The 23,280-nt window shown below is 38.4% G+C and overlaps 1 protein-coding gene across 1 annotated transcript in view; it reads right to left on the bottom strand.

Moving 5' to 3' along the window:
* The window catches only part of SNX4 (sorting nexin 4), a 63,058-nt gene that overhangs the window by 18,049 nt on the left and 21,729 nt on the right, over positions 1-23,280 (bottom strand). Inside the window, exons 6-8 of the mRNA XM_032630874.1 lie at positions 18,014-18,069; positions 14,653-14,725; positions 8,419-8,480 (exon numbers count right to left, since the gene is read on the bottom strand). Of these exons, the coding sequence (XP_032486765.1) occupies positions 8,419-8,480; positions 14,653-14,725; positions 18,014-18,069 (191 nt within the window). The remainder of the gene's footprint in view (positions 1-8,418; positions 8,481-14,652; positions 14,726-18,013; positions 18,070-23,280) is intronic.

The raw sequence follows: 23,280 nt of genomic DNA, 5'->3' as shown, positions 1-23,280 counted from the left end.
TACTTAATGGGTGGATAACTGTCACAGATGAACCAGATCAAAGAGGGTAATAAATCTTTTGTAGCATCTGATGAAGACTATGGACCTTTTCCACTAAGGAGGGAAAATCACAAACAAAATTTTCCATGTAATTTCAGAGACTTCATGGATTAAAGACCTAAATGTAAGACAGGAAATCATAGAACTCCTAGAATAAAATATAGGTAGAGCACTCTGACATAAATCGTAGCAATATTTTTTTGGATCTGTCTCCTAAAGCAATGGAAACAAAAGCAAAAATAAACAAATGAGATATAATTCAACTTAAAAGCTTTTGCACAGCAAAGGAAACCATCAGCAAAATAAAAAGACAGCCCATGCAATGGGAGAAAATAGCTGCAAATGATATGACTGATAATGTCCAAAATACATAAATAGCTCATACAACTCAATATCAAAAAACCCGAACTCAATTAAAAAATGGACTGAAGACCTGAATAGACATTTTTCCAAAGACATACAGATGCTCAGTACTACTAATCACCACAGAAATGCAAATCAAAACCACAATGAGGGCTTCCCTGGTGGCGCAGTGGTTGGGAATCTGCCTGCTAATGCAGGGGACATGGGTTCGAACCCTGGTCTGGGAGGATCCCACATGCCGCGGAGCGACTAGGCCCGTGAGCCACAACTACTGAGCCTGTGCATCTGGAGCCTGTGCTCCTCAACAAGAGAGGCCGCGATAGTGAGAGGCCCACGCACCGCGATGAAGAGTGGCCCCCGCTTGCCACACTGGAGAAAGCCCTTGCACAGAAATGAAGACCCAACACAGCAAAAATAAATAAATAAATAAATAAATCTGTTCAAAAAAAAAAAAAAAACCACAATGAGAGACTTCCCTGGTGGTACAGTGGTTAAGAACCTACCTGCCAATGCAGGGGACACAGGTTCGAGCCCTGGTCCCACATGCTGTGGAGCAACTAAGCCCGTGTGCCACAACTACTGAAGCCCGTGTGCCTAGAGCCTGTGCTCCGCAACAAGAGAAGCCACTACAATGAGAAGCCTGAGCACCGCAACAAAGAGTAGCCCCCGCTCACCACAACTAGAGAAAGCCGGCGCGCAGCAACGAAGACCCAACACAGCCAAAAATAAACAAATAAACTTATTTTTTTGAAAAAGATTATTAAAATAAAAAACCCACGAGATACCACCTCACACCTGTCAGAATGGCTATCATCAAAAAGAGCACAAACACCCAATGTTGGCAAGGGCGTGGAGAAAGGGAAACCTTGTACACTTGTTGGTGGGAACGTAAACTGGTGCAGCCACCGTGGAAAACAGTATGGAGAGCCCTCAAAAAACTAAAAACAAAACTACCATATGATCCAGCAATTCTGTTGCCGGAGGGTAGGTTCTTGTTTTGTCACAGAAATAATTCAGAGACGAGACACAGAGGCCAAGTAAGTGAAGTGAAGATTCACTGAGCAACAGTATACTCTCAGGAGGGAGAGCTGGCAAGCTCAGAAGAGCAGCTGCCCCTAGCTCCTTTTGGCAAGCTGGTTATACGGGGTGTGAAAATGGGTGGAATATTCATCAAGGAGGGAGGGACTTTGGGGTAACTTCCTGGCTTTCATCCAAGTTCCACCTTTCTGAGAGGAGGGGCTGTTTTTGTCCTTGGTCTTCTCAGATCTGCCATGGTGTCAGGTGCAAGATGGGTACTGCTCTGGCTGCAATGCTAATTCTATTGTAATGAGGGTATAATGAGCAAAAAGTTACATTCAGACATAAGAGGTTCTCACCTTTCTTTGCCTCTAGGACCCTGTCATTGCAAGATGTATGGTTTCCTGTCATATGACCCATGCCTCTCTTCTCTGCTCATATCTGGCTAACTGCCTGCTCTAACAATTCCACTCCTGGGTTATAAATATGAAGAAAATGAAAACACTGACTCGAAAAGATACATGCACCCCAATGTTCACAGCAGCATTATTTACAATTTCCAAGATATGGAAGAAACCTAACAGATGCCAACAGGCGAATGGATAAAGAAGTGTGGTATATATATGTGCATGTATATACAGATACACATACATACACACACACACACACACACACACACACACACACACACACAATGGAATATTACTCAGCCACAAAAAAAGAAATTTTGCCATCTGCAACAACATGGATGGACTTGGAAAGTATTATGCTTAGTGAAATAAATCAGACAGAGAACTGTATGTTATCACTTATACATGGAATCTAAAAGAAAACAAACTAGTGAATATAATAAAAAGAAACAGACTCACAGATATAGAGAACGAATAAGTGGTTACCAGTGGGAAGAGGGAAGGAGGGAGGGGCAAGATAGGGATACGAAATTAAGAGGTACGAACTATTATGTGTAAAATAAACAAGCTATAAGGATACATTGTACAGCACAGGGAATATAGCCAATATTTCATAATAACTTTAAGTAATTTCAGAGACTTTAGAGAATCTGAAGTCCATCCTTATCTCCTAGCTTAAGGAATCTGAACTATAAAACCACAAAGGTCCCTCCTGCTCTAGTATTTTACAGTTCCATTAAGAAAGAAAGGAAAGAACTCCAAGAATGCCCAAGGGTCAAGACTCTGGAAAGGAATAAAAATATTATTACAACAAAAATAGAGGTACAGAACTAAATTTAGCTGCCCAATCTGGTGTTCATCAGGGATAGAGGCATGGGAGGCAAAGTCTCCAGCCCCAAGCAAGTCTGTAGTAATAAGTTTTATTTGTTTATACTTCCATATATCATTTCATTTAAACAAAGTTCCATGCTAAAAAAGGGTTTGGAAATCACTCTCCCCATTTAACCCCACAATTGAACAGATATTTAAAATTGGGCTCAGAGATCTAACGTGGTTTACTCAAAAGTCAGGCATCCAATGAGAGGCAGAGCTGAGATTAGAATCAACTGCCATCAGAGTGTTCTACCTACTAATCCCAACCTTCACTTCCTTTTTTTGGCTTTCTTAATCAAATGAGCTCTTTAGGGAATTCCCTGGAGGTCTAGTGGTTAGGGTTCCGTGCTTCTACTGCAGGGTACACGGGTTCAGTCCCTGGTCACGGAACTAAGATCCCACAAGCTGCATGTTATGGCCAAAAGAAAAAAAAAAAAAAGCTCTTCACTGCCACTCATCAACCACATGACCAAAAAATAAATTACAGAATCCTTCAACAAAATACATCCTGTGCGTCTTTGAGCTCTGAGGTATATGACAAGGTTTGCATATCCCTGATCATGTTTACACATGACTCTGAAAAAATTTTCTTTTGCAGTTTCCTGGAATCCCTTGAAAGGAATTATACCAACTGAATCTGGGAAAGATGTTTTTCCTTGGTTGCTTCTGTATGGATTCACAATCTATGAATTAAGATGAGTATTTTAAAATGTTCAATTAACAGAATATAACATTTTAGGCTATTAGCTCCTGACAGCTTTCATTTGCTTCAAAAACTTTAGTTACTGGCACTTAAAACTCTCTTTTTTCTAAGCCTTTTGCAGAGTGAATCCTGCCTGTGTATTGTAAAAAATAAACAGAAACCTCAATTAAATAGAGTTGGAAGACTAAAAGGCGGAGCTCTCATGCCCTGTGTCCACAGCAGAGCCCAAGAAGAAGAAAGATTCCTCTTCTTTCCTGGCCAGGTCTCAGCCAATGAAAAGCCACGGAGACTCTTTGTTTACTCTAGCCCTCCCAACTTCCTTTTCCTCTCTATGAAAGCCTTCTCCTTCCCCTGTCCTGTGGGAACTTGCATGAGCTTTGCCATTGTTGCAGCCTGGAACTGCAATTCTCTGCTAATCTTTGCTGGAGAAATATCTGGCAGTCTATTTGTTTCAAGTCAACAGTGTTTGGTCCAATTCTTGACAGGCAGATCTTACAAGTTCCTGAAACTAGTGAACATATAGACAAGTCCTATAAGCACCTACATGGAATGACCCTTTGGCCTGTCCTAAATTGAATCAGGTGCTATATCCAGGAGGAAGCTGCAAAAAGCCTAGGAACTCAAGAAGAGCAAAAAATGAACTCCCATACTTTAAAAAACAAAAACAAAAAAACCCAGCAACATGCAACATGAACATATTACAAAAATCTTCCCTGTTTCTTCTCTGTGCATCTAATTCCTGCTCATTTCTTACTTACAAGTAAGTTTAAGTCTTGTCACCTTTCCTTCCCTCTTTGACAGTCTTTTTCCACTCATAGCTCAATCATTTTCTTAATCCATTCTCTCACTTCAATCTCTCATTTAGCAAAAAGGCATAATTTTACAAAGTGATTGGACATATATAGAAAACATTTAAATTAAGAGACAAAGCTGATGAAATCAGCTTTATATTTCTTCCCCTCTCAAATTCCAAACCAAAGAACAGAAACACATTAAACTTTTTTCCAGTTATGTGACTCTCAAGCTCTGGATTTTTTCATTACTCTTTTTTTTTGGCTGCGCCGCGAGGCTTACAGGATCTTAATCCCCAGGCCCTGGCAGTGAAAATGCGAGTCCTAACCACTGGACCACCAGGGAATTCCCTGGATTTTTTCATTACTCTTATGGTCAGTGTAGTGCCACTGACCGTAAGAGTAATGAAAAAATAAAAAGGAAACAAAAAGAAAAGATAAAAAACACTCATTACCAATTGGTACTGCTCTGCAATCCTTTCCCACATTCCTAAATGATACCCTCATCAGTGCTTCTCAAACTGGGATACTTCATCTTGGATATCTGAAGCCATCTAAGCATGGCACAGTTTTTCTGAAGAACGAATTTTAAGTTTGAGGCAGGGAAAGTTACACATATGCTTAAATAACCATGGATGCTCTACAGAGTAAAATGAAAAATTTGAATAAACTGACAGAACTCAAGTCTTCAAAGAGATTCTGCACTTGCCACAGCTGCTTCCAGCCAATCCCCCAGGGAGCTGGTAAGGGGAGATAAAGGAGGATATGCAGTAGTATCAGTTTAAGAACTCTCTTCTCCATTAGTTTGAGACCGACTGCCCTATATCACTCCCCTCAAGCTTCCTAACCACAGAATCACCCACCTGTTCTCAGCAGAGACACCTGCTTTACTAAGACAGGGGCCAGCTAAAGTGGCCTCCTGCCACATACTGCTCTTCTCCTTTAAGACAGCTCTGTGCCTTCCTCTCTATCTTCTCTCCCATCCACCCTCCTACCCTTGCTCCCCCAGCAAAAAGCCACCACCACCACCACAAAGAGGCCCTATACCCCTTCAAGAATAACCTCAGAGACTTTTCTTAACAGACTTATCAGTAACTTGCTGTCTTTCCTTCCTTAACCCTCTCCTGTCATCCCTAGGACCACTGCATTATATCACTCAAACCAAACTGCTCTCCAAATTAACACCGAAGGTTTACCCACCCATTTCCCCTCCTTTCGACTAAATTCAATTCCTCTACAGTATAACTCCAACTTCTTGAAGTGCTCCCTTCACTTGCTTGACACTGCGCACTCCTCATCAATTTCCCAATGTCTCCCTCACGTTCTTTTTCTTTGCCTGACCCCTGAACACAGATATTCCCCAAGGTTCCGCCCTTGAGTCTCTCACAGACTTACCCTAACCCTCTAACATTATCACCTTAACCCTACATTAAATATCATTCTATTAGGATGTAACTTTTATATACAACTCATATTCTCACCAGCCTCTTACACTGCAGATCCAAATTTCCAATTGCTTAATAAAAATCTTTAAATCAAATGCAATCTATTCAAAACAGAACCCTTTAATTCATTCCTCAAACCTGTTATTTTTCCTACATTCTCTATCACAATCCTCCTAATCATTCAGCTGCCTGCAAATGAAATTTTGGTATCTTTAGCACCTACCACGGTAGCAGGAGCTCAGCAAATGTGTGCTGGATGACTGAAAGAATCAATTGATAAATCTTGTCATTTATGTCTCCTTAATAGTCCCTACTGGCAATTGCTCTGGTTCAGGCTCTTGATCACCTGCTTAAATTACTTCAACCACCTGTGGTCTCCCTGGCTCACTTTTTATGAAATATTTTAGATGTAAAATGACTTTCTGTTAATTTACTGAGTTAGCAGAAAGGCGAATCTGTATAATATTTATCATGAGACATTAATGCAAATAATTTTCTTTACAATTTGATTCAGCCAAGTGACCTTTCATCCACTTGCCTCTCAAATTAACACAAGTCCATTTATTATTTACAATAAATGTACTACTTTTGAGAGTGTCTGATTTACGTTAATTATCATATGAGCATATTCCCAAGCTTAGCTAGAGTTCCAGTTTGAGTAGTATTCTTAAAATCAGGGCTGACTCACGCATAGATCTAAAAGCAGGTAAGTTGCTCTTCATGCAGCTGACTTGAATTTGCCTTTCTTCCCATTATTCCTGTTTAGACATATACTCCTATCGTAGTTATGAAGAGTCTACATGTTTACAATATTAATATGCTTCTCTTCATTAAAAACATCATATAATGCTGATATTGTCCCATCTTCCATTTGATCAACCAAGACATATAGATAACCTGTTACTCAAATTAAGTAAATATGTAGCCATATCTCGCACCTGACATTCAAATAAATTTCATATGAATCAAAAATTTATAAAACCACAAAAATGTAGAAGAAATGAAAAATCTATTTTTTTATAATCCATAGTGGGGAAGACCTTATTAAGATATACACAAAACTCAGAGGCTATTACTTTATAAAGGAGAAAATCTAACCGCTTACATGTTAACTGAATTTAACAAATTGAGTATTTCTGTATATCAAAAACCACCAGAAGGGCTTCGCTGGAGGTGTGGTGGTTAAGAATCCACCTGCCAATGCAGGGGACACGGGTTCGAGCCCTGGTCCACATGCCACGGAACAACTAAGCCCATGTGCCACAACTACTGTGCCTACTCTCTAGAGACCATGAGCCACAACTACTGAGCCCGTGCTCTAGAGCCCATGAGCCACAACTACTGAGCCCACGTGCTGCAACTACTGAAGCCCGCACACCTAAAGCCCGTGCTCCTCAACAAGAGAAGCCACCACAGTGAGAAGCCCACGCACCACAACGAAGAGTAGCCCCGGCTCACCGCAACTAGAGAAAGGCCGCACATAGCAATGAAGATCCAATGCAGCCAAAAAATTAAAAAAAAAAAGCCCCATACAGTTATTTACTGATAACAATATATATTGGAGAGCTGTTTTTAAGTAAGAAAAAAGCAAAGTAAAACAAGGGAACATAGCAATGTATAAAACATGCTCCCTTTCCATGTTTAAAAAAATGGGGGTTGGGGGGGACTTCTCTGGTGGTCCAGTGGTTAAGAATCCGTCTTGCAATGCAGGGGACACCTGCTAGATCCCTGGTCAGGGAACTAAGATCCCACATACCGAGGGGCAATTGAGCCCGTCCGCTGCAACTACTGAGCCCACGCGCCACAACTACAGAGCCCACATGCTCTGGAGCCTGTGCGCCACAACTAGAGAGAAGCCCACGTGCCACAACTAGAGAGAGAAGCCCGCACGCCGCAATGAAAGATCCCGTGTGCCACAACGAAGACTCGATGCAGCTGAAAAATAAATATTTTTTTAGAAAGGGGGGGAGGGAGAAATGAATTTGTTTGTGTGTTAATATATACATTTATGGTGCTACATGTTACTAGAAGGATACACAAGTAACTCAGAAACTGCTATTAGTTGCCTCAGAGGAGGAGACCGGGGTGGTTGGCAGGCAGGAGGGAAGAGACTTTTCACTATATAAGCTTTTGTTCCTGTTGAATTTTGTGCTATATGAATGTCTTACCTATTCAAATATGTTAAATGAATTATTTTGATTAATTCAATCAAAAGGACTTAGAACATTAGCAAAGACATTTTTCTTACAAGAAGATTTGGATAATTAACTTCTAAAATGTCACAACTAAAATAATTAACACACACAAAAATTCACAAAAGAAAAAGCTCAAAAATAACCAAGATATGCAAGTTATCTACACAAGTAAATATTCTAATTTACACTAATATTACCTCAAGACTGAAAAATCCATCTTGCAAAAGCCTTCAGAAATTATAAAGTGACACAAAGAAAGAAAAGAAAAAGAAAATCGCTAACTCTATATGACAGTGATTTCCAAAGGAATCTTCTTGGCCATTCTGCCAAGAAAGTAAAAGACACCGCTCACTGCTTCAGAGCAGTTTATCTTTTATCTGCTCAATATACTGGACTCCCTTATTATTTTTTATTTAAACAAAGGCTTTACAGTGAAAAGTCTGAAGACTACTACTACAGAACATCATTTAAAAAATAATCTTTTGCTTTCCAGAATCATGTATTTTCAAGAATTATAGTTCTTAGGCAAAAAGCTAATTAGAGCTAGTTGTTGTTTATTATAAAAGTTTGCATAATGCTTACCTGAAAACTCGCCCATAATTCCCATGTACTTTATATACACCATACAGTCGGTCTGCTACTCTCTGGAATAAATATTCGAAAGAAATTGCTATGAAGTCAAAGTTACATAAAGATTACTTAAAAAAAAGATTTTATCCTCATTTAAAATACATACATACATATATATATATATATATATATATATATATGCTTAGCACAATAACCTTGAAAAATATGGAAAAGAAGCTTAAATCTCCCAAAGTTTCATCATGGGAGATAATTATATATTTTTAATTAACGTTTTAAAATTTCCTATACCAAGAGTGCTACTATTTTTAACCAGCAGGTTACTATTACTTTTATTTTATAAATTTATTTATTTATTTATTATTTATGGCTGTGTTGGGTCTTCGTTGCTGCACGTGGGCTTTCTCTAGTTGTGGCGAGCAGGGGCTACTCTTTGCTGTGGTGCACAGGTTTCTCATTGCGGTGGCTTCTCTTGTTGCAGAGCATGGGCTCTAGGCACGTGTGCTTCATTAGTTGCAGCACCCGGGTTCTAGGGCACGTAGGCTCAGTAGTTATGGCTCGCGGGCTCTAGAGCGCAGCCTCAGTAGTTGTGGTGCACAGGCTTAGTTGCTCATGCGGGATCTTCCCAGACCAGGGTTTAAACCTGTGTCCCCTGAATTGGCAGGAGGATTCTTAACCCCTGCACCACCAGGGAAGTTCCCAGGCAATATACCTCTGTGCTACTTTATCAAGTTAATGCCTTCTAACCAACTAACATTAGATATTTTAGTAACAGTAGAATTACAATTTAGGTCACTGAGATAAAATATGTACTGCCTAGAGACTTCCCTCGTGGTCCAGTGGTAAAGAATCTGCCTTCCAATGAAGGGGACATGGGTTCTATCCCTGGTTGGGAAACTAAGATCCCATGTGCCGTGGGGCAACTAAGCCCACGCGCCACAACTACTGAGCCCAAGTGCCCCAACTAGAGAGCCCACATGCCGCAAACTACAGAGCCCATGCACCACAACTAGAGAAAGAAAAAAAAAAACCCACGCGCCACAACTAGAGAGAAGCCCACGTGCCACAACAAAGAGCCCAAGTGCTGCAACCAAGACCCGACGCAGCCAAACATTAAAATAAATGAAATAAATATTTTTAAAAACTACAAAAACAAAATAATGTACTGCCTAGCCATTCACACAAATTTTACAAAAGACAAAACAAAACACCATATGCAGTAATCTCCTTTACTTTCCCCCAAAGTATTATGGACATGAACTAGAAGATCAAAAGTCAATCCCACATAAAACCCTAAAAAAGAATTCCTAGTATATAATTTCCAAATGTAAACCCTGAATTTACATTCAACCCCTCTAGTTCCTTACTCAAACATGAGTAATTTGAGGAATTAGGCATTAACCATACAATAATTCTTAAACCTTTCAATACTTCAGCTTAAACTGAATGAACCACATTGTAAAAACCTGGAGCAGGCGTAGGAGGATCATAAAATGTTTTCCGTCTCTCCTTGACCTGCTAGACTAGAGGGCAGCACACTACAGGTCCACAGCTTGTTTTTGTAGTCTTATTGGAACACAGTCATACTCACTCATATTAGCACTGTCTATGGCTGCTTTCATAGCAGGGTTGAATAGCTTCAACAGGGACCATATGACCCAAACAGCTGAAAATATTTACTATCTGGCCTTCAGAAAAAGTTTGCCGACCCCTGTACTATACTCCAATTTCAGGACAAAGTTCATAGTCTTTACTATGCTTGAAACTTTCCAGGGCTGTCCACAGACCTCTAAACTAATTTCTCTGGGATGTTTTTTCCCAATTATTTTTTGAGAGCCCTACAGAGTGTCAAAGGGTTGGTTGGTTGTTTAAAGTGGTTCCATTGTCAAGTAAGTTTGGGAAATACTGAGATTAAAATGTTTAACAGGTTTTTTTTCTGCAGGACTTTTTTGAACTTTAACACTATATACGAATCAGGACTATTGAGAGAGAGTTGGTTTGCAGTAGGGAACATGTTACAGGAATGGCATTCCAAAGAATATAAAACGGAAAATGTCACTCTAGAGTACTAACTTTTGCAGATCCTCGTACTTTTTTTTTTTTTTTTTTGCGGTATGCGGGCCTCTCACTGTTGTGGCCACTCCCATTGCAGAGCACAGGCTCCGGACGCGCAGGCTCAGCGGCCATGGCTCACGGGCCCAGCCACTCCGTGGCATGTAGGGTCTTCCTGGACCGGGGCACGAACCCGTGTCCCCTGCATCGGCAGGCGGACTCTCAACCACTGCGCCACCAGGGAAGCCCCGTACCTTTTTCTTTTGGCCGCGCTGCATGGCATGCAGGATCTTAGTTCCCCAAACAGGGATCGAACCCCGCCCCCTGCAGTGGAAATGCGGAGTCTTAACCACTGGACCGCCAGGGAAATCCCTAGATCCTCATACTTTTAAAGATCAAACGTCCTCCTGACAGCTGAGCATTTTATCATCTACCTACGATATTAAGTATAGAAGAGAGGGAAAGAACTTGTTAAATAACCACATAAGAATAAAAACTAGAACAACTTAAATACAAAATGCATACACAAAATAATTGTTCAAAGAAAGTTTCTGAATCCCCGGTATTTAAGTGGTTTTTTTTTCTTTAAATTTTATCACTCCTGGCAGCTGATACAAAAGGAACTTTTACCATGATAATTAGAGCTCTGGAAAATACTTTGGTCCATAGAACATGACAAAAAGAGGCAAGAGTTCTCAGACTCCAGAAAGGTGAGCAACCACACAAGGAACTACTCTATTGGTGAATGAGGCAACAAAGAGCCACTCAGCAGTTGTTACTGGACCAGCAATGTTTCTGGCATGAACTACTCATGGAAACAAATTGTTCTAGCCAACCAAAACATGAGATGATTAGTATCTAGATCATCAGGCAGTGAGAGAAAAGATGAAGTGAGGAAAAATTACAAACTATAGACCCAAAAATATCATTTCTAGAGAAAAGTAAAGACAAAAATGGCAGGTAAATAAATCATGAATTATTAAAACCTGAAACCAGATTAATTCAGTGGTCATTGGTAAGCAAGAATCATGGTGCCAGGTAAAGGGGGCTACACACAATGATTTAGTCTACACTGCCACTCAATTTCAATTCTGTTGACACGCCTTTCTTTTTGAAAAGTGATCATCTGACAACTGACAGGGGAGGACTGACACCTAGCAAATAATATTACAACAGAAGAAATTTGACAGACTCATCTTATCATCCTCCCCAGTTCTGAATCACTTGCAACTATGGTAAGACTGTCTTCTCTATCCTCACTGAAGCAGTAGGGGATTAAATGTTAAATGTTAAAAAGGACACAAAGTCTTATGACAGTCTATTAGATAATCTTATTTGAAAAATCTGGACACATAGCTTTTCTTTTGAATTATCTCCTAAGGAGGCAATGATTATGAGATTTAGGACTCCTGATACTACTGCCAAAATCTTTCCCAAAGGAACTGTATGTAATACTTTACACAATGCCACTGTCACCAAATATTTCACAAACACTAGATATTACCATCTTTATATATGACTACAAATTAAATGTTAAATAGTGCCTCAATAATTTCAATTTACATTTTTAGAGTATTAGCAAAGTTAAACATTCCTCCCTCCCTTTTAAATTTGATTTCCCCTAGAGAGGCAGCAAATATGGTTGTAGGAAGTAAGGGATTTGGAGTAAGACAAATGTGAATTCAAATTCCAGCCCCTGGGACTTCCCTGGTGGTCCAGTGGTTAAGAATATGCCTTCCAATGCAGGGGACGTGGGTTCAATCCCAGGTCAGGGAACTAAGATCCCACATGCCAAGGGACCACACATAGAAAGAAGCCCATGAGCCACAACAAAGAGCCGGCATGCCACAACAAAAGATTCCACATGCCGCAACGAAGATCCAGTGCTGCAACTAAGACCCAGTGCGGCCAAAATGAATAAATAAATATTAAAAAAAAAAAATCCAGCTCCTTCTTACTTTAGGGTTTGACTTTTGAGAATTTATTAAACTACTCTTAACCTTAGTATTATATCATTCTCTTGGAAATGTGGAAATGAACCTCATCATATGACTGAGGATTAAAGAAGATGACATTTGTAAGGTACCTGGCAATAAGCAAGGTGGCTCAATGAAAATCAATTCTCTTCTCCCTCAATCTACCTGAATTCACGTTCTCTGTCAATATACTATTTGTAGGTGGTTAAGAGCATGGGTTCTGGAGTCAGACAAAGGTTTAAATTCTGGCTTCATCATATCTATTTATAGTATAATATGAGGCAAGTTACTTAATTCATTTGCCTCTGCTTCCTAATCTATAAAATGGGGACAGTTACAGCACCTACCTTCAAAGGGCTACTATCGGAATTAGTTAAGAATAACACAATATGTTTGGCTGATATACAACAGTAAATAAATATTAGATTAGCATTATTTTCCTTTTGTCTTAGTTTACAAAACATAGATTATCTCATCTGAGTCTCACAACTCTACGAATAACACACTCATTCATATAACAAATATTTATGTAGTACCTACTATGTGCCAGGCAGATATTCCCATTTTCCAGCAAAGAAAACAAACTCTGAAAGGTTAGTGGATTTGCCTGAAGGACCTGGTAAATGCCAGAGACAGGTTCTAAATCCAGCTCCTCTCAGTCTATGGCCACCTGCCCTTTCTGGTTGTTCTGTTTTGACGTCTTAAATATTAACTCTTTAACCTTTAGTCATTTATTTTTTGCCTTTTCTACTTTCAAAAGAATTCTCCTTGTCAGAAAAGATAGCCAAATAATTCTATTTCCTCTTCATCTGTTAACAATTCATCATCTGTATCAAACAGTGTCTAAGCCTTCTTCTCCTGACACTCTGAATGCTACAAAAAAGCCCTCACTGTGGTGATTTCTGTGTTGTTCGCAGGCTTCTGTCAGTGTTGGGCTATAACCTTCCATTTTTAACTGTTATGTCACTGTCTATGACTAAACAGCCTTTCTCCTAATTTTAGAACAATCAAGATTTTAGCTATTCTGTATTTTCCATTGGCATTTATCTCATTTATACAGTCAGAATTTCAATATCACTCACAGAACAAGTGCTGCCTTTCCTTTGAAGAGCTCAAGCTGTCTTTTATGTCAATTAAGTTTCTGAAGCCTGTTTTCATAAAGTTTAGGGTAAATATATCAATACCCAGAATTCTCTTACTTGTGTATTGTAAGCTCTCTGATGACAAGGTCATTTTTCTTTAAAGGTCATATTTCTTGTCAAATATACATTACTAACCAGTTCTCCCTGGCTGGTTATAATTAAATTCAAGAAGTAATTTATGTTACTGCTTTTTAAGATTTTTTAAACATAAAACTGTCAGCACATACATCCATTTATTCATCCATTCAGTGAATATGTAGTGGGTGCCTACTCTGAGTCAGGCATTATTCTAGGGATTTGACAGTGAGAAAACAAACTCCTGCTCCTGGGAGCTCACATACACTAGTAGAGGATATAATTAACAAATGAGTATAGAATACAATGTCAGTGTTGCTATAAAGACAACAGTGATGACAGAAAATGACAGGCCGCTGAGCCTGAGAGTCCGGAGCCTGTGCTCCGCAACGGGAGAGGCCACAACAGTGAGAGGCCCGTGTACCACAAAAAAGAAAAAAACAAAAACCTTGAAAGAATAAGATATTATATGTAGATCTAAAATCCCACACTTAACTATATTCCAACAGTGAAATGGTAGGCCCTTCGATAAGATGTCAAAACAACCATATACAGACTACAGAGAAAACTATAGGCTAAAATTCAAGTTATTTACGCCAGAAAACATTTCACATTTTTTAAAAAAATGCAATTTAGGTGACGAACACACCAAATGTGAATATAAAAATCAGTTATTCATCATAAATATCTTCCATTACTTAAAAACATAACGATTAAATGAGAAGCACTTCCTTTTTTTTTTGTGGTACGTGAGCCTCTCACCACTGTGGCATCTCCCGCCGCAGAGCACAGGCTCCGGACGCGCAGGCCCAGCGGCCATGGCTCACGGGTCCAGCCGCTCTGCGGCATGTGGGATCTTCCCAGACTGGGGCACGAACCCGTGTCCCCTGCATCGGTAGGCGGAATCTCAACCACTGTGCCACCAGGGAAGCCCAAGCACTTCCTTTTTAATGTCTGTCAAAAAGTTCTTGGGGACCACTTACAGCTCTGACTCGAAGAAGATGTGAGATGACAGACTGTAGTTCATCACTGTAGTGTTTTAGTTCTGTAAATCTCCTGAAACAGGAAACAAAACATCATTTTTCTCATGAAAAGTCAAAAACTGAAAGACAAAATAGCAGTTCCTGAGAATAATAAAACTGATTCTATTTAACTATTTGCTAGCCTTAAACATTTACACACCGATGCAAACTCAGAAAGTTCTAAAACAAAATAACCATATTTTCTCTAGATATTTTTAAAGCCAAGAAAAGACTTCATAATTTACACTGTGGAACTGAGATAGAGATAATATTTGTTAGTTTGAAAACAAAAAAACAGGAAAAAATTTATGGTGCTAAGAAAATCTTATGGTGCAACCATAAACTCATTGTCTCTAACAATCTTCATGCTGCTCAGTAATCTTTGTTTCTATAATCTGATGTCTGCCGTTCTCCATAAGACCTGAAACTTCTATTACCACCGTTCTTCCAGCAATGTAACACCTGACCTCACCCTCCTCAAAAATTTGTTTCCCTGACATCAGTGTTAATTTCTCATGATTTTCCTTTTATTCTCTGGTCATTCCTAAAGTCTCCTTTGCAGGACTCACTCCCTTCACTCATCTCTTATACCGCCAACTTTAGTGTGCAAAGGACTCCTGAAGTGTTTGCTAAGAGCACTACTGAGGGCCTCTCAGTAAAAGAGGGCATGAGTAACCACCACAACTGTACACAGGAATAAATTCAGGAATCTGAATTTATAACAAACGCATTCACAGGATTCAGATGCTGGCAATCCTCAGATTACACTTTGGAAAATGCCCTTCAAGCACTGGCTTCTTTAGGATTCAGCCCTAGGTCCTCAACCATTTTACAACCAATCTTTCAATCTACACAATCTGTGTGACTTATTCACAAAGCTTCACAATTATGATCTACATGCTGCTGAACTCCAAATATATAACTCCAGCCCAAATCTCTCCTAAAAGCCATATCTATGAAGCCAACTAACTAGCAGACATTTGTACCTGTTTACATATCCAAAGCTCAACTTATCTTCCCCTATCCCATCAAATCTCTCTCCTCTATTCCCTAGCAGTTTAAACAATGAAACCTAGGTGCCACCTGTATTTCCTTCTCCTCTCTTTCATCCCATACATTCTACCACTCACTCAGTCTACCTCCTAAATATTAGCCAAGTATTGCCACAAAAAGTAGAGACTCAAGGTCCTCCTCCTCACTGCTTTTAACAGTCTAGTTTGAATAAAAATAAACATGCATGAAGAGGTATCATTTGAAACCTCTGAAACAATCTTTCTGGTTTTCTACATTTTAAGAAAGAATGGAATTAAAGCATTTAGTGATATAAACTATTTCAGTAATGGTATGAATAATAATTAATCTATTGGGCCAGACAGACCTAGAACAGGGATTCTGTATATTAAAAATCTGTTACAACAATGACTGATATAGATAATTCTCTTATCTAAAACTTAAGGCAAACAAATTCTATTACTAATTATACATTAATTATATACTTGAACAAGAACTTAGGAGCAAAAAACTGCCTTGTTTATGTTATTGGTCATATCACATTTAAAATTCTATATATAATGTAGAATATTAAACAAAATTTAGCAATCTAGAAAAGCTGGTAGGTCAGAAAAGGGAAGACAAACATTCAGTTGACAAAATATTTTTCATTAAATTAAAAAACATTCAACTGACAAAACAATAATATTAAATATTAATTTAAAAACTGTCTCATCTACATGCTCCTCTAATGAATGTACATTCACCAATGTCATAAACTTTGATGCTTAGGTTTTCCAAAGCTTTTTTGGAGGGTGACATAATTTAGTTCTTAACCTAGAGAACATCTCATATACCATGGATGTCATTATAGCCCTTATAAAAACCGCAGTGGAACCTTAAATGCATATTACAAAGCAAAAGCCTTTCTGAGAATGCCCCGTATTGTATGATACAACATTCTGGAAAAGGCAAAACTATGGGAACAGTAAAAAGATCAGTGGTTGCCAGGGCTATGGGGAGGGAAGGATAAATAGGCAGAGCAAAGAGGATTTTTAGGGCAGTGAAAATACTTTTTATGATACTGTAATGACACGTACATGTCATTATACATTAGTCAAAACCCATATAACATGTAACACCAAGAGTAAACCCTAATGTAAACTATGGACTTCGAGAGGGTAACAATGAGTCAATGTAGGTTCATCAATCATAACAAATGTACCACCTTGGTAAGGGATAATGGGGGTGGCTCTGTATCTCTAGGGGTAGCTGTGTAAGTGTAGCGGCAGAGGGTACCTGGGAGCTCTGTACTTTCCACTTAATTTTGCTAGGAACCTAAAACTACTCTAAGAAATAAAGTCTATTAAAAAAATAAAATAAAAACCTCAATGGTTACCATCACAATTTCTTAATTACCAAACTTTAAAGTATTTATTTGTATTTTATATTCAAAATGTATACTAAAAACCAGAGGCACAATGTTAATGTGTTATGGTTTATAAAGTCCAGCACAATAGGCTATCAGACTATGCAAACTTGGCCTTTGTCTGCTAAGAATTTACACTATGTAGAAGTTAACGCTGAAGGCCTGACTAGAGAAATTCTAACAGACCTCATAAACTTAGTCACCAAATATGGAAAAGCCTCATCTACCTAAGCACATTTCTACCTAGAAAGTTATAGCCGAAGCAAGCTTCAGGTAAAGGTCCATATAATGAAGAGCCTGAATTATCCACCAAATTCAGAGAATGAACAAAACCAAATCTTAAATACTTAGATCCCACCCTAAGGAAAGTTATTTCTGAATACACCAGTTTTCTTTAATATAGAAATGCTCTCACAAACACCAAAGTGACACTGATGAAGTCAGGTAACTGTCATATAAATACATCTCCACGAAATTATTATACTAGTATGCAACTATCAAGTTTTTTTGCTATTCAAAGTAGATAGTTTATTATTAAAATAAATAATATATTATCTTGAGTTTTGTACATATCTGACAAGCAAAGTCTAATAAGAAAAACTATTTTATATGAAATTTAAATTATTTTTCTCATTTTTCTGATACCTTAAGCAACACTCAATAAATCCTTCTAGGAAAAAGCAGTGGTTTAATTTTCTAAAACTTCAGTTACTTACAACCTTAATCCCAATTAAATTACCAAATTTCAAAATCAGTTTTAGACTGTAAAAGGATTTCACTAACGTGAATTACTATTTAAAATATTTAGCAAATAAAGTGCATACATTCAGAAATGAAAAATTAAATAGATTGATAGGCACCATTCAAAACAACATTGTAACTGTTATTAAAACAAAACCTTACTTGTCTGGGTTTTTCACTCTGAATGTTGCATTAAGCGCTTTTAACCTGGAGTCTGCCTGGAAAAAATAATTTATTCACTTAATACAATTACATTTCAGGGTTTAAATCCAAACAGTTTTATTTTCCCTTTAGAATTAAGATGCTCAAGTACAGTTTTCTTCGTATCATTTGTGTCAAACACATTAAACATACCCCAAAAAACAGTTTAGTAGTTATTTTTTAAAACACTACAAAAATATTTATAAATTAAACTGAACACATGGCATTCAGTAATACCAAAGTAAAACAACTGTAAACACCAGTACACTAGCAACCATATAGCTCTGCAATATTATAACAAAATAGGTCATGTGAAAAAAGTAGTTTACTTTTTCTCTAAATCAAGAAAAACAATGATCTATACATATAAACTAAATAAAACTACTGCTTTGAAGCCTGTGCATTACTGAGATTCGTTCTCAGGTGGAATGTAAACCAAATGTACATTGGTTTTTCTCATTTTCATAATCAGTATTTTAGAAAATAAAGAAATATGGAAATGCCTGTACTAAATTAAAACTAGCTAGATGAGGACTTCCCTGGTGGTACAGGTTTGATCCCTGGTCAGGGAACTAAGATCCCACATGCTTGAGGTGCGGCCAAAAAAAAACAAGCTAGATGACATCAAATTAATTCCTTTCTAGCTGGCAGGAAATGTTACAACTTTTTAACTACCTTTACTTATTTCTAGATATTTCAACACAACTATTTAACTACCTTTACTTATTTCTACCCTAACTTATTTCAAAGGAGAGACAGAAGGATCAACATGAAATAATAATTTCACTGTATAAATTTATACTTAATATAGCCAAATCCTCTCCTCTTATCATATGTTCTCATTAAAATAAAAAAAATATAAATAAATAAATATATATATATTTTTTTTCTGACCAAGGCACAAAAATGATACAGTTCATAGAAGGTAGCTCAATCAGTAATCAATTTCATGATGTGGTTTGGTTTTGAAAATCCCAATCAGCTTGAATATTTTATATTATTCCAACTTATAAGCCCTAATTACAAATACTCCCAAAATAATAAACAAACAAAAGCAAAACTACTAGGGCTCCCCAGATTACATGGCTGAAGAAATAAAAACAAATGCAACAAATACACCACTCCATAAACCCAGCCTCCTAAACCTTCAGACCAAAAGCAATTCAAAGAGCTATCAAGAATATCTAAAGCTTAATTTATCATTGAATTCAGGGGATTCTCTTATTTCTAAAATGGGTATTTTATCAATTCTTGACCTTTCTTACATCTCAAGGGCAAAGGAGCTAATGCATGTGAAAGTCCTTACAATTAAAGCAACTATGAATTTAAGGCATATAATATTACTCCCTTATGTTCTTTAAGTGAATTCAAATCACTAAACATCAACGTGTTAATGACTTTATAGTCACATGCAAATGAGATTCTTTAAATAAGGATGAAATTACATAAAAACCATCAGTAGAAAAGAAAATTTTCATGTGTATCTTTTTCTGAATCTCATACTTAATGCTACCAATTAATTTATTTTTTACTTTTAATATTACCATCTTACCACTATAGAAGGCATATAAAATGTAAACCATCACCATCCTAACCTTTGCTTACCAAGCATTCTGTCAGGTCAGTCCATCATAACACCCCACTCAACCTGCTCATCATTTCACAAGATTCCATAATAAGAGAAATTGCTTAAAATGTCATCAAATCAGAAACTTCTCCCCAAAGCTAGATCTCTAAACACCTACCTAGGCTGTTCCAAATCTGACGGTTACCATTCATCCATCTTATCAGGTTCCCCACTAAATATCTAAAGAAGCCCTTATATAATTGTTTCATACCACCCTACTTTATCTCCTTTAATACAGCACTATCTGAAATCCGCTGAGTTGTTTTCTTGTTTCCTAGCTGTCCACTAGAATGTAAGAGCCACAAGAAAAGCACAATGTGAATGGGGCTCCTAGAGTTGCACAATGGCTGCCACGGCAGTACTTTAATCTTCTTTGTTCATTCCTGTATCCCCAATGCCTCCCAATGCCTGGCACAAGAAAAATATGCGATAAGTATTGGCTGAATGAAAAAATAACCCCGAAAAAAAAAAAATAACCCCGACTATTCTACAGCCCCAACTTAACTTCCTTTCCCATGTTCTTTAATCCCCACCTCTCCTTCCATTTCCAATTACTATTACATACTTTACTTTCCTTGTCCTAGACCTTGTCTTTCCTTTATTTCATTTTCAGGTTCTTCCCCCAAACCTTGTCTAGTAAACCATTACCAGCTTGCCCTCTCTCTAACATTCTTCCTTTACCCGCTAGGTTGACTCCACTGCAGGTTCCTCACTATTCAGGTCTCAGCTCAAATGTTCTCTCTTCAACCATGTGATGCAGTTTTCCCAGGACAGTCCTGGCTTACACCTGTTGTCCCTAATCTAATTATTAGCAGACCCCCTTTTTATTCTCAAAAGTGTCCCCATTTGAACAATAAATTTTGTCACCTATCTCAAAATAACCCCTAGAAAAAAATCCCTGCTGTCATAATCTCTCACAGTAATGATTGTTTCACTTTATATCACCTATGACTTTCAAAGTATCTTAAATAAATGTTAACTTAAAGTCTCCAACTACTTACAATACAAACTCCATAAGAACATGGGGATAATGAATGTTTCCAGCGTATTCGCTGTTGTATCCACAGCACCTAGAAGGGTACCTGACAGTCTGTAGGCACCCAGCATTTGGAATCTCCAGGATTAGCAGAGATCCTAAAGGCCCAGATCTCTCTGGCAGTCCCTGCTCCAAGCAACAGACAGGGTTCTGGATTCTTCTGAGTCAGCCTAAAATCATTTAAGGTTTGGGCATATGGATGACACTTACTTTCATGTAAGTAACTTACTGAGAGAACTGAGTTAAAATGATATTACTTTAAACTAAAGTATTGGGTGGAGGACTTCCCTGGTGACACAGTGATTAAGAATCCGCCTGCCAATGCAGGAGACATGGGTTCGAGCCCTGGTCCGGGAAGATCCCACATGCCACAGAGCAACTAAGCCTGTGTGCCACAACTACTGAGCCTGTGCTCTAGAGCCTGACGAGCAACAACTACTGAGCCCGCGAGCCACAACTGCTGAAGCCTGCATGCCTAGAGCCCATTCTGTGCAACAAAGAGAAGCCACCACAATGAGAAGCCCTCACACTGCAACAAAGAGTAGCCCCTGCTTGCCGCAATTAGAGAAAGCCTGCGCACAGCAACAAAGACCCAACGCAGCCAAAAATAAAATTAATTAATTTTTTTAAAAAGAGGGAACTGAAAACAGACAAATACCATATGATTTTTTAAAATAAATAAATAATAAAGTATTGGGTGGGCCAAAAGTTTTGTTCGGTCTTTTCCATAAGATGGCTCTAGTAGCACTTAGCTGTCTTTAACGTCATTCGAAACAATTTTGTTAGACTGTATGTGACAGCTGTCATATCAGCAAGCATTTAAAAAAAGACAACAAAATTGATGAATTTTTGTGTAGCAATTTTAATACTGAAGATGGAAGAAAAAAGCATTTTCAGCATATTATGCTTTATTATTTCAAGAAAGGTAAAAACGCAACTGAAACGCACAGAAAGTTTTGTGCAGTGTATGGAGAAGGTGCTGTGACTAATCGAACATGTCAAAAGTGGTTTGTGAAGTTGTGTGCTGGAGATTTCTTGCTGGACAGTGCTCCACGGTCGGGTAGACCAGTTCAAGTAGACAGCGATCAAATTGAAACAATAATTGACAACAATCAACATTATACCGCCATTAAGTCACTTTCTCGAGTTCCTCATCTAAAAAACTGGAATAATATTAAACTAACCTCAAAGGTACTGAGGCAACTGTCAGCAAAAAAACACGACCATGTATTAGAGTACAGTGCTTAAGCACATAGTAAACATTTAATGTTAATGATATTCAGATAAGATACTGCTTTAGGTTCTAACTTTTTTTTTCTTTTTTTTCTTTTTTTTACCAATTTTGATAATCTTCTAAAATTATCTTCCCTAAAAATATTCTTATCTGTCATCTTACAGCAATGGTTCTTAAGTTTTAGGCTCGTGGGAATCAATATGTCTGGAATGAACTCTAGGATTCAGTATTTTGAACAAACAATCCCAGCAAATTGAGACTCATGAAGCCAACTGACCACATTTTAAGAAACATTGAATTAAATTTTTTTTTTCAAAAAACTAGTTCCACGCTAAAAAAAAGAAGAAAGAAACGCTGAATTATGAGTACTCAGCCAGCAATTCAACCTTTTCTTGAAGCCTCAAGGTAACCACTATAAATAACTAATACTGAATCCACCTGTGACACAATGAAGCCCTAGGGGTTACATAGGTGTGTGGGGATTTGGCCCCATGCCAGAGGCCTCCATACTGCAGTGTCTGACTCTCAGATCACTGTTATCCTTTACTAGCAGGCTCAGCTGTCAATTTCACTATTGTAACAGTGTGCCTGTCTCCAGCAGTATTCACTTTTAGACCTCTTAAATTTTCTTCTAATATGCTGTAGCCTAGAAAACAGATAGCCAAGTTTATTTGAATAACTATAATAAAATTAAGTGGGGGGCTTCCCTGGTGGCGCAGCAGTTGAGAGTCTGCCTGCCGATGCAGGGGACACGGGTTCGTGCCCCGGTCTGGGAGGATCCCGCATGCAGTGGAGCAGCTGGGCCCGTGAGCCATGGCCGCTGATCCTGTGCGTCCGGAGCCTGTGCTCCGCAGTGGGAGAGGCCACAGCAGTGAGAGGCCCGTGTACGGAAAAAAAAAAAAAAAAAAATTAAGTGGGTACTATCTGAAAGGACCAAAGTATATCTGTAAGTACTATAGTAAGCTATGTTACATCCATTTGAACATCTCAGAAGTCAGTTCTAAATACCCCCTTTCAACTGTGATTGGGTTAGTTGTAACTGCCAAATACATGACCTCCAGATAAGTGAATTGTGTGTCTTTCTCTCTCTATCTCTCGGACAACCTCACATACGTTTGTATGTATGCATGCACATACGTGTGTGTATGTGTAGTCCTAAAAGGTCCCATTTCACTTCCCTGGTGGCACAGTGGTTAAGACTCAATGCTCCCAATGCAGGGGGCACAGGTTTATTCCCTGGTCAGGGAACTAGATCCCACATGCATGCCACAACTAAGAGTTCACATGACACAACTAAGGGGCCGACGAGCCGCAACTGAGAAGCCCGTGAG

This window comes from Phocoena sinus, chromosome 4 (assembly GCF_008692025.1).
Source record: "Phocoena sinus isolate mPhoSin1 chromosome 4, mPhoSin1.pri, whole genome shotgun sequence".
In the NCBI taxonomy this organism is placed as follows: Eukaryota; Metazoa; Chordata; class Mammalia; order Artiodactyla; family Phocoenidae; genus Phocoena; species Phocoena sinus.
Note: the sequence above shows the minus strand (reverse complement) of the source record. Positions and strands in the feature narration are given on the sequence as shown.